The sequence below is a fragment of the Theobroma cacao genome, chromosome 8, assembly GCF_053813885.1.
Source record: "Theobroma cacao isolate CCN51 chromosome 8, ASM5381388v1, whole genome shotgun sequence".
NCBI lineage: Eukaryota > Viridiplantae > Streptophyta > Magnoliopsida > Malvales > Malvaceae > Theobroma > Theobroma cacao.
Genome location: NC_142646.1, coordinates 3,427,431 through 3,439,520, shown reverse-complemented (window position 1 = coordinate 3,439,520; position 12,090 = coordinate 3,427,431). Strand labels below are relative to the sequence as shown.

The window sequence follows — 12,090 nt, the reverse complement described above, 5'->3', positions numbered from 1 at the left end:
CAAATTCATAATGATCGGGTGTTTAACAACTATCATCCCAATTAAAATCACCTTTAACTCGTAAATCTACTAACAAATTTACTAGTCCTCAAAGTTTAGAGGAGAGAAGAAATATATCCAAGGCATGCATTCTTGCCTTTATCGCGATACAGCTCCAGCCTACAGGATATTTCCTTGTATTCGAAGAGCAAACGAACGAACGATGTTGCATCAGCATAGTATGCCATTTGTCAACTTACGACGCTTCGCTTAACCATGATCCGAGCATGTGCCTTACATGCAAGCGAAACTCCGGCAGAAGAAAGTGGACTAATATTTTATTAAGAAAAAAAAAATTTTGTGGCTTTCCACAAGGGAGTCGGTGAAATTCAATCTTACTCTATTTTTTTTTGGGAAGAAAAATTCTTATACTTTCGCTTCCTTTTTTTAAGAAAGGAGTCGTGCTGGATCTATTCTACCCTTTCTTTAAATGGAAAGACGTCTGTTCTTTAAATCCCTTTGCTTTAAATAAAAAACTAAGCCTCGATTACATTTTCTTTTGCCTCCAAATGCCACTCGCCACATGTGCAACTTGGAGGCCCTTTTCTTTTTAACTAGGACGAATCAAATCAATCCGCCAATCAAAGAAGCTGGAGCGCAAAATCATATGTAAGTAGGGTCACTTTGGCTTCATGATAATTGGACTGAGAGAAAAAACCAAATCGCGGCCAATAAATTTTTGTCTAGCTTAAAACAGCAAAAACATTGGCTCCACTACGTAGGTACATAACTTTGGATTAATGGAAATTTTAAACTTAAATTAAATAACTAATGTCGATGGTTTATAAGATTTATTTAATCGTGATATTTCTCAGGATGTAGCCATGTGGACCACATGATTTAAATGGATTAATACATTGAATCCATCATATGAAACCAACCGTCCTACTGGTGTTAATTGCTTTTGTTGATAACTAGATTAATCGAGAGAAGTGTGAGGTATCCTTTTTTGACTGTAAAGGAAGAGGTCGCAGTTACAAGGTCATGAGGATTTGAGCATGCTTACTTTCTAGTTATTTGGTGGTCCGTAAAGTTGTTCATTCATTATTTTATTCGTATCAAACAAATTTTAAAATCCTACAATCCCAAGTTTGTTGAGAAAATCATTTCGATAATAATGAACTCTAACGTGGGCTCTCTTTTTTTTTTTTTTTTTTTCTGAAGTTCATGAAAGATGCTTGGAATATTAAATTAAAATGAATAAAAACTACTATGATAATAAGACATTATATATGTGCATAATATAATAAGATATTATTATTATTATGAACATTTTAGTTTTTAATATAAAGTTATAAAACACAAAGTTTCACCTTAGATTTTAGTGAAAAAAATTCATCAGGTTTATGTTAATTTGATACCAAATTTAGTAGATATTATAAAGTTTTATTTATTTTATATTTTCTTCAAATGTTTTAAAAGGATCGGAATTGGATGCTAAATTTATCAAATTAATAGTTACGTGGAATAATGCAAAATTTTTTGTAATCGTTATCCAAGAAATGCCGCAAAGCATGCGACCATTTGATCTCGGTTGAACTCAAAAGAATTTGGATAAACAAATTGGCTTAGTTAAGACCAATCCTTCAATTATTCCAATAGTCAAACAGCAGAATCTAGATTAAAGTCTAAACGCACCCTAAATCACCCAGAAGGGAAAATTAATGGTTAATCAACAACCTTATTTTAATCAAATGACGATAAATTAGGAAACCAAAACCAAAAGTTAGATAGCGGCTTCACACTTTTCCAAGTGATGAAGAAACAATTTCCCCAAAAGTAACAAAAGAGGCAAAAAAAAAAAAAAGGGAAAAACAAAATAATGGTCGGTCAGCTTTTGCAGCAAAGACAACAAACCAAGCCGTCTAAAATACAAGATTCTGCAAAGCTCTGCAACAAACCAGTCACATGCCGTTACTCAAAGCGACCGAAAACCTGTGCAATCTCGTTATTGGAAATATAATTATCATTATCACGTAATAAGTATCGTACAATATAATTAATATTAGTAAAAAAAATAATTTTATAATTATATTATATTTAATAAAATATTAAAATATATTATAAAATATACTATATGTATCTTACGATATAAGTATGATACAGTTGATATTTTTTTTATAAATTATATTAAATTAATTATTAAAAATTTTAATTTTAATTATTTTTAAATTAATATATAAAAATTATATTTTATGAGTTTTAATTTTTAGATTTAAAAAAAATTACTAAAAAATTTGAATTCCCTTCTAATTTTAACATGATTAATATTTTTTAATTTTAATTAATAAATTAATATGATAAAATATATATTTTATTTAAAAAATTATATTATTAAAAAATATATTAAAAGTTTAAATTAAAAAAATAATTATCTTTTCAATTTACGTTTTATAATTTTTGTTTTTGTTAAACAATATAATATTTTTCATTTTTTATTATTATATATAAAATATTATTTATAATTAATTTTAAAATTTTTTATCATATTTTGTAATACGATGCAATATTCTATATTTAAACTAAAAAATAAAATTTTGATACATATGTATTTTTATTTAACAATTGAAAATAAAATCTAAGGACTTTCTCGTCATTTCAGATTCGCTTTTGCCCGATGACGATATAATCTCCTCCCACGCCTGATACCAGTGCCATTCTCCTTACCCCAGACAGCTTACAAAGCTCCAGTTTTTATAATCACGAAACCCCGCGGATTTCCCGTTGCATATCCTACGCCTATGTGCGCACGGCTCCATCTCCGCTCTACGTGTCGCTACCACTTTGCCTCTCATTCTTACTTGTGCTCCAATTACATGAGGGTCACGCACCCCTCGCTCGTTAGCCTCAACCGCACCACTCCCTCCCTTCCCCTGCGCTATATTTTACTTGTATTTCATTATCCCACCGTTTCTTTCTCTCTTCGCTTGTACAGAAAAAATATAACTTAAAAAAAGCTCTGTCCCCTTCCCCTCCCTCTTTCTCTCTTTCTCTTTGTCCTTCCACTTCCAAAACCGTTTGTACCCTCGGTTTGCCTTCGGTTATATCAATATTAAAAGGCAAACCAACTGTACGTTTTCTTGATCTAGCTTTTGTTCCTTCTTTCACTGATATCATTCTTTCAAGCTTCTCTTTTTTTCAGAGCTTGCATCTGGATTCTAGGATTCTTTGATTTGGAGGAGTTTGTACGGAATGGGCGAATAGTTTGGAGAGAGTTAAGAGAGTTGACACGTGCGGGGCCGGGAAGGAAGAGAAAAAGTGAAAGAAAGAGAGTGATCTCGTGAGGTCCGTGAGAGAAAATGCCTCACCGGACGACTTACTTCTTCCCTAGGCAATTTCCCGATCGTGGGTTCGATGCATCTTCCAAACAACTATTGGATCACGAGAACAAAGTCGCCAAGGAAGCAACATCGACAACAGCTGGAGCCGCAACCACAACACCAACAGCAGCAAGCCCCTTCAACCCTGTTACTGAAAATGACCGTAATAAGTCAATCTCAAGGACAGCTCTGAAAGACTTCGCAGCTCCAGCTGCCAAGACCAACAACTCTCCCCTATCAGATCTTTTCACGGACGATAAGCTACACAGCAAAAAGCAACAGCTCGCCGCTTTCCGCGATTGGTTCGTCGAGAGAAAAGCTACTACTGACAGATCACGTCACGTGAAACCATCCTCTCGACGTCTCTCTTCGACTACTGACGAAGATCGTGAGTTGTTATTACCTCCGGAGCCAGCACCGCCCCCGTCACCGCCTCCTCGTCTTCCTATTGCTCCGGAAACCACCATCGTCATCAATGACCGCAGCGTTGACCCCAACTTTGACCGCCAGTTGTCACTGCCGAGGTTCTCAAGTGGTAGTAGTTATGCAGGGAGTTTGTTTTCTGGCACGACATTGGATGGCAACTTGTCGAGTGAGGTTAAAGATACATGGACTAAGGACACGTCCTCGTCGTTGCCTGTGCCGGCAACACGGGAAGTCGTGAAACCGGAACCTGAGGCAGAGGAGAGTAAAGATAGCTTGGCGCTCAAGTCAAGGGACAGTTATTATTTTCAGCTTATGTTGGCTAGGAGACTTACTTCTCAAGCAAGTCTCCTCAGTGAACCCTTGCTTTTACAAGAGTATTGTGGAGCTAATGTCGTTGATGCCGAGACCGTTTCTTATCGTCTATGGGTATCTTCTCATCATTTTCGATTGAATGAATTTAATTTTCACTCGTGGAAAATGTTTTTATATCCAAAATTTATGAGATTCGAAAAAGATTACATTTCTATGAATTCAAACCGAACTCAATAAATTTTCATATGTAATACTAATCTTTTTTGAAGGTTCTGATGTCTTAAGGATTTTGTATTATATGTGATCGGTTAATATTCAATGTGCAGGTTAGTGGCTGTTTATCTTATAATGATAAGATATCGGATGGGTTTTATAATATTCTTGGGATGAACCCGTATCTATGGGTGATGTGTAATGAGTTTGAAGAAGGAAGACGCTTACCACCTTTGATGTCTCTCAGAGAAATTGAGCCCAACGCGACATCCATGGAGGTCGTTCTTGTGGATAGACGTGGGGACACACGCCTCAAGGAGCTTGAGGATAAAGCACAGGAGTTATATTGTGCTTCAGAAAATACCTTAGTGTTGGTGGAGAAACTTGGACAGCTTGTTGCTATATACATGGGGTAGGGCTTCACATGTTCACGATTCATTTTTTTCCCACTGTTTCTTTTTTTATGTTCATTTTTTTGAATTGTTCTATATTTAGGGGAACTTTTCCAGTGGAGCAAGGGGATCTTCACGAACGCTGGAAAATGGTGAGTAGGAGATTGAAGGATTTGCAGAAGTGTATCGTGTTCCCTATTGGCAGCCTATCCACGGGACTTTGCAGGCATCGTGCAATTCTGTTTAAGGTGACAAACAATGGCCTTTTTGGTTTTACTTTTACCTTCTCACTCGCACATTCGCTCTATACCTAAGACCAATTTACACACACAAAAAAAGAAAACGTTGGAGGTTGTTTAAGGATCTGCTCTTTTTATTGGTATAAACTATAAAGAAGATGGTTTTGATGGGAAGAATTTAAGGTCTAGAATTGACAAGCCCTTACTGATCCTTGTAAAGACAGTTGTGAATCATTCTTATGCAAGTAATAGCTGCACTTGTACGAATATGGGTAGAAGTGATTTCAATACTCTCTGTTGTACTTTAAGTAAGATGTTGAATAGTCTAAATCTCGGATTAAACTTCTAGTATTATGTTCTCTGTAGAATAATGATGAAAAATATTTGTGACTTTTGGTGTGGCAATGACTCTACTGTTTATCGAGTGTACAAAAATAAATAATTAAGATAGTAGTTTGAGCAAGCCAGTATAATGAGCTGAAGTGGGAGGTTAGCAACAGCTATTTAAATCTGTGCTGGAATGTAAAACAGGAGGGCATATTGTGACTTGGTTGATCTTGGGAAGCTTGGAAGAGGGTTGGCATTCTTTGCTTTGAATAACCAAACGCTAGTTCTTTTGAAAGGATGTCTATCTGTGGTCTTAGTTACCCCAGTAAATAAATCCTATTCTTTGTCTATATAAAAAGAAATTAAATGCTACAACTGTCTTGTGTACTAAGAATGATTTAGCATCTTTCATTTTGTTAAAGTATATGCTTGGTCACACTCATTAAAGAAAGGAGGTTGTTTTTCTTTCTTTCTTCCTTGGATAAGTACAAAGCTTGCTGTTTATAATAAGGAAAAAATAACAAGAAAACAGAACAAAATAAACTTTTTACAAAAGCAAAAAGCATATTAATTCACCCACCGGAGCCAAAAGGATTGTTCTTTGTTTTTTTTTCTTTTTTAATAGAAGACGGGAAGTTGTTGGTTTCTTTTATTCAGTCTCTTCTGGAATGAAAAAGCTTCTTGTTTATATATATTTGTTTGTACATAAAGATTTGGGTTGGCAAATTTTTTTTTGATCCCACGCAAGTGTTTCAAAAGTTGTTCTATTGTTGGAAATGACTCTGTTGTATTGGTAACAAGGACTGTGATGTCCTAAAGTACAATAATTTTTTAAAGCATATGAATGTTTTAACAGGGGGCATCGGTAGTGCAACCGAATTAGAAGCATCAGTGACACCCAGAACTATAGCAGTCCCTTATGAGTACACTCTATTCCATGATCATTCAGTGAGGTATTTGTAGCCTGCTGTGGTGAATTGACAAGGTTCTTGTGAAATATTTGATTCTTATGGGGTCTTTATGGGAGGATCAGGCCAATTACTCTTTCTGATGATCACATTTTTTCACTTTTTTTTTTGAAAATGATTATCGTTTTCTGAAATCAGATGTTAAATAATATGACCTTAGCTCTAAAACTTTTATATCTTTTCTCTTTTTCACAATTAAAAGGATTTAAAGGAAGATATTATGGATAATCTACTTGCCATTGAGTGATGTACTGCATGAATTTGTTGACAGCAGTTGTTCACTTCATGGCTTTATGCTGCTAGACCCGTATATCAAATGCAAGAATGAGTGTTTCACCTTTTTGGTTTCTGTGTATATGTTGATGTGTGTATGTATTTGTGTACTTACGGCCTGGTCACCCTTCAAATGCAGATGTAAGATATTACGAGATGATCATTGTTTATTGCAGAAGATGCATCTATTTTAGAATCCTTAACTAACACGGTGTATTTTTTATATATATGCAGAAATTGGCAGATTATATAGGTTTGCCATGTAGGATTGCTCGAGGATGCAAATATTGTGCAGCGGATCATCGTTCTTCTTGCCTCGTAAAAATTGAAGATGACCGGCAGCCATCAAGGTAAGATAATCAACTGTTAGCTTGTATTTTTTATAATAAAATGTTGGAAGCTAACAAAATAATTAGGAACAAAACCAAATCCAGGATTTTCCTTTTTTTATGTCATCATTTAAATACTTGCATTTAGAAGATTATCTTTAAGCTTTTTTTTTTTTTGTCTGAGTGATCTAAATCTTTTAGAATTGATACCATCCCAGTTCTTAGCACCCCCTTTTGATTTGGTTTATTCTAATGTGTGGATATAGAAAGAAGCAAAAAACTTTTATCATTTTTGTGATGGAATTTCATTCAGTCTCCAAATGTTTTTTCTTCAAGATTTTCTCTTTCCTTTTTATGTTTTGTTGCTTAGAGATGAATATACTTTTTAACAGGGAATATGTAGTTGATCTAGTTGGGGAGCCAGGAAATATCCACGGTCCAGATTCCTCTATCAATGGAGGATTCCTTTCTTCAATGCCTTCACCATTCCAAATTTCTCATCTAAAAGAATTCCAACAACCTTACATGGACAACGCATCATATTGTCAGATTGAAGACTCAAAGAATTCATGTTCTCCTTTTGAGAATCCTCTACATTCTGGTACGTTATGTTTTGGACGCAATTTCTGCGAAATAGATCAAACTTTTTAAAAACAAATTAAACAATGGAGAAAATTCTTCTGTAGGTGGCATTGAAAAATGTCAAAAGTTGAAGGACAATGGTTTGCTTGGAAATCAAAAGGTGTCACAATATGCACCAATTGATCAAGATCATCTTGGAAAGGAATCATCTTTGATGCCTTTTGAAACTGCTGCTGTTGCAACAATGCATGAAAACATAGAACAAAATCTTAGAAAAGAGCTGTTTGTATCTGGAAGCTCAGTGGTAAAAGGTGTGAACCAATTGAAAGTCAACTTGCCTAGTCAGTCAGATCTGGAGGAGATAGGGGCTGAACTTGATAATCGGGGCAGATTCGCTGCTGTGACAATCCCAAGGTATCTAAATCTTGAGCCTTCTCTTGCAATGGATTGGCTTGAGATCTCATGGGATGAATTGCATATTAAGGAGCGCGTTGGTGCTGGTACTTCTCTTAATTTCCTCTTAATTGAATATAACCTTTTTTTAATTTTTTTCTTTTTCTAAGCATTTTTAAAGATCTGCTCCTAAGATAATTGGTGAAGTGAGTTCAAACTTTTTTGCTTTTAATTTTGTTTTACAGGCTCATTTGGAACAGTTCATCGTGCTGAGTGGCATGGATCGGTTAGTATTTTTATCTTACAACAGAATATCATTGGTGCTGAAATTTCATGCATGATGACTCGATGTAATGAGTCTGATATTAGTTTTTTCCCTTAATTGTTTTCTTTTGTTTATTTCTTTGTTTAGCTATATTATCAGCATATTTTTGGGATACTTTGCTTTGTCACAAGGTTGTATCATATTGCCTTCAGCAAATTAACAATTATCGGCTTATTTTTGGGATACTTTGCTTTGTCACGAGGTTGTATTATATTGCCTTCAGCAAATTAACAATTGCGTTCCAAAGCAGGATGTTGCAGTCAAAGTCTTGACTGTCCAAGATTTTCAAGATGATCAGTTGAAGGAGTTTTTAAGAGAGGTTTGTACTAGATAAAACCTAAAAAAAAATTTTATTATCTATATTATATTAGCATTGCATCATTTCATTTGGCTGGATCCACTTTCTCAATGCATCCACATTCAATATTTGGCTTGGTATGTCCATCCTATGTCCTTTTCTCGAACATTTATTTCTGTGCTTCAATGCTTTTCCCTCCAATGTCCTAACATTTATTTTTCAATTTATTTTGTACCTTGGTGGTTCTTTTCCCTGCGTGCTCCAGTGTGGTGCTTTACGGTGAAATGTACTCCTCTGGTTATATATGTTTCTGCTTGAAAAGTTCTTTCCTTGTTGTACATTTTGTTTTAAAGGAGCATGTGGCGTGTTGTATATTCTTATGCATGACCAAGTCTGGGTAGACAAGGCAATCAAATAAAGTTTTGAGCAATGTTTCTAAAAAATCAGTGCTGAATCATTTTTGCCAATTATCCGAGTGATTGTAACATGATTTAATGTGGTGGTACCATATCATTAGATATAAAGCCTTGTGTCAATTACTCCTATTTTTGCATGTTATTGAGTGAGATGGACAATGTCATTTGATATGACTATAGCTTAAGTTTTGATGCATTATTTTATAGGTTGCTATAATGAAACGTGTCCGACATCCAAATGTGGTCCTCTTCATGGGTGCTGTAACAAAGCGGCCTCATCTGTCAATTGTGACAGAGTATCTTCCAAGGTAAATCAACTGATTTTATACTATGGTAATGACCAATGTTTATTTGTGAAAAGATATGTATGACTAAGACCTGGTTTTTGTCAAACAGGGGTAGTCTATACCGCCTCATTCATAGGCCAGCTGCTGGGGAAACACTTGATCAGAGGAGGCGTTTACGCATGGCACTGGATGTGGTTTGTACTATTTTTAATACTAAGTATTACACATTTTATTTGTTAATGCTGCTTGCTGTCAGCACAAAATTCATGTTCTATATTGGACACAGGCCAAGGGGATCAACTATCTTCATTGCCTTAATCCTCCCATAGTTCACTGGGACCTTAAATCACCCAATCTGTTGGTTGATAAGAATTGGACAGTAAAGGTATGATAGAGTTTTTCATTTTGCAAATTTCTGTATTTGTCATTTCAAATGCATGACTTCATCTTATGTCATGCTCAGGTGTGTGATTTTGGATTGTCCAGATTCAAAGCCGACACTTTTATATCATCAAAATCTGTTGCAGGAACAGTATGTACCCCATAAGCTCCTTTTTCTCTTGCATAGAGACACACTTGCTCGTGCACGCATCAACATAATTGAGCTTTCTTTTATTGTCAATTATTTCAAATAACTTGAAATATTTGATTTAAATTTGACTAGTTAGTTACCAATTGTTGCCAAAGATAATATCAAATATACAGTTTTGCAGCTGTTTTTTTTTAGCTATGTGGGTTAATTCAAATCATGACATAATTTTCCTTATTAGAAGACAACAATCACAGTAATCATCATAAGACCGTTTTTATTTTTCGTTTTACTCCAATGATGAATATATACCATGATTGCAGACCTGCATCCTGTATTCCATAGAAAGTCAGACAGTTCCGTCAATATCTTGAAGATTGAAAGTTTTTCTTCCCAGTGCATCAATAAACATGTAACTCTCTTGCTTTTATTTGCAGCCTGAGTGGATGGCTCCAGAATTCCTTCGTGGAGAGCCTTCAAATGAGAAATCTGATGTCTACAGTTTTGGAGTAATCCTGTGGGAACTCGCAACCATGCAACAACCTTGGAGTGGACTCAGTCCTGCCCAGGTACATATATTAGGTTTTCCTTCTTTCCCTTTCTGGTTCTTTTCTTACATGTGTCCGTATCCTATGCAATCTTGAATGTCAATGTCGTCGTTGTTGTTGGAGTTATTGTAAAAGTAACATCAGATGCGTTTCCATGCTGTATACGTACCTTTCACCTTACCTCCCTTTCTTTCTGTCTAATGGTGGTACAAATTCTAGGTGGTTGGTGCTGTAGCTTTCCAGAACAGAAGGCTTGCCATTCCTCCTAATACCTCCCCAAAGTTGGCTTCCCTCATGGAATCTTGTTGGGCTGAGTGAGTATGCTTAGTCCTATAAATTAGTCACTGCACTTCCATTTATATGATGATTACTTAATTTGGGGAAATGTCTAAGCTACATTTTGTGTGTATGCATTAGCTTTAGAAAAAAAATAAAAACGACAGGGGAAGGATATTGCACATTCAACCAGTTTGCTTTAGATGTTTCCTGGATAGGTTACTATAGCTGCATGCAGGTTGAGACAATGCACACTTGCTAATTTAAAAGAGAAAGGGAAAAATGTTAAATTGAGTTTGACTGAACAATGACTTTCATGGGTGTCTTCGAAGCTCGAATGTCGATGCCTGTGCTAAGCATCCTTCTTGTACTCTCTTTTACTTACGTTGGTTGGTCGTATGTTTTATGTTCCTGATGATGGCTGCTTCTTGTTCTTTGTAGTGATCCTGCTCAGCGACCATCTTTTGGTAACATAGTAGAGGGACTAAAGAAGTTGCTCAAGTCTCCATTGCCGTTGATGCAGATGGGATCGCAGTGATAGTGGCACTCAAACGAAGCCATTCGTGCTGTGAAATAGCTCGAATAACCTGTGAGCTAATTTTGGAGATATCGATTAACTATGTAGCAACGGAAAACTCTTGGCTGGGCAAACGTTATTCCACTAACAGAACCTTTTTGGTTTAAGGCAACTGTAGATGTGTTATCTAACCCATTTGGAAGGGCGGTTAATCCCATTAAATTGAGGCCTACAATGAAGAATGTAGCGAAGCAATAGCTGGCTTGCTGTGTTTATATAGGTTTTCTATGGGGCCGCCTTCCCACATAAGCTATTTCAAAGTGTAAATCCGAAGGGTTTAAGAATTCGGAATTCACTTTGATATGTATTTTGTTTGTAACTGATGTTTAATCTGAGCTGTAATCAGTAATTCTATTATGTTATTATTGTCTTATGCTTAATGATAGAACCAAATTTGAAGATATTTATAGCAACATGCAAATAATTCTGAAACACCATGCTTGCTTTGCTTGCGACCCTGTAGTAGTTTGTATCTCTGTTTTCATGCTTGGGATTGAAGCTGCTTGGGGATTTCGATCAAAGATGTGGAATCAGGACATTCCTCGACAGTGAGGAAGAGTTCCAGTCTTCCGTCGACTGCTGTGATTTTAGAACATGTGATGTGAGGGCCACCTGAACCTTAGATGTTGTGTCGGGCTTCTTGGAGGTGGTAAAATGGACTAATTTCCGATTCATCTATCAATTGAATCAGATAGAATCAAATTGTTTCAATTGTTCATGATGAATCGAACGTTTCAAATGTTCACGTGTATTTAGTCCTAAAATGAGAGAGACCATAATTCCAATTTAGTATAATATATTTTCATTTAAATTTAAAAATTAAGTAATATTAAAAAATTGACAGTAACATACGGAAGTCCTAACTGGGATTAACTCGTCAAAAGAAAGGCCCAAATAGAACCCAAGTAGAGCTTGCTCAGAGCCAGCCCACTGATGCTCCTAAGGCAAACGGTGCGTTGAGACTTCTTTCCTTTGTACCGAATAGCCGTATTAATTAATAATGTAAATTGGTCCCACAAAG

At 35.7% G+C, this 12,090-nt stretch overlaps 1 protein-coding gene across 2 annotated transcripts; it reads left to right on the top strand.

Annotated features, from left to right (window-relative positions):
- Nucleotides 1-2,711: 2,711 nt before the first annotated feature.
- On the top strand, nucleotides 2,712-11,435 carry LOC18591821 (Protein kinase superfamily protein). 2 transcript variants are annotated; one of them, XM_018126087.2, is made up of 15 exons: nucleotides 2,712-4,211; nucleotides 4,424-4,722; nucleotides 4,806-4,950; nucleotides 6,744-6,859; nucleotides 7,231-7,439; nucleotides 7,525-7,920; nucleotides 8,059-8,099; nucleotides 8,389-8,457; nucleotides 9,060-9,160; nucleotides 9,249-9,333; nucleotides 9,426-9,524; nucleotides 9,603-9,671; nucleotides 10,106-10,237; nucleotides 10,436-10,530; nucleotides 10,934-11,435. In XM_018126087.2, the coding sequence occupies exons 1-15, from the start codon at nucleotides 3,339-3,341 to the stop codon at nucleotides 11,028-11,030; spliced, it is 2,826 nt and encodes a 941-aa protein (XP_017981576.1). In that variant the 5' UTR covers nucleotides 2,712-3,338; the 3' UTR covers nucleotides 11,031-11,435. The 2 variants fall into 2 exon arrangements, with proteins under 2 accessions (XP_017981576.1, XP_017981577.1); XM_018126088.2 differs by lacking the exon at nucleotides 10,436-10,530.
- The last annotated feature ends 655 nt before the right edge of the window (nucleotides 11,436-12,090 follow it).

Excerpts from the sequence above, each read along its gene's own strand:
- LOC18591821 (XM_018126087.2), top strand. The coding sequence starts at position 3,339 with ATGCCTCACCGGACGACTTACTTCTTCCCTAGGCAATTTCCCGATCGT. Across the intron at positions 9,672-10,105 it reads CAAAATCTGTTGCAGGAACA|CCTGAGTGGATGGCTCCAGA; the intron begins GTATGTACCCCA and ends TTTTATTTGCAG. Across the intron at positions 10,238-10,435 it reads GTGGACTCAGTCCTGCCCAG|GTGGTTGGTGCTGTAGCTTT; the intron begins GTACATATATTA and ends TACAAATTCTAG.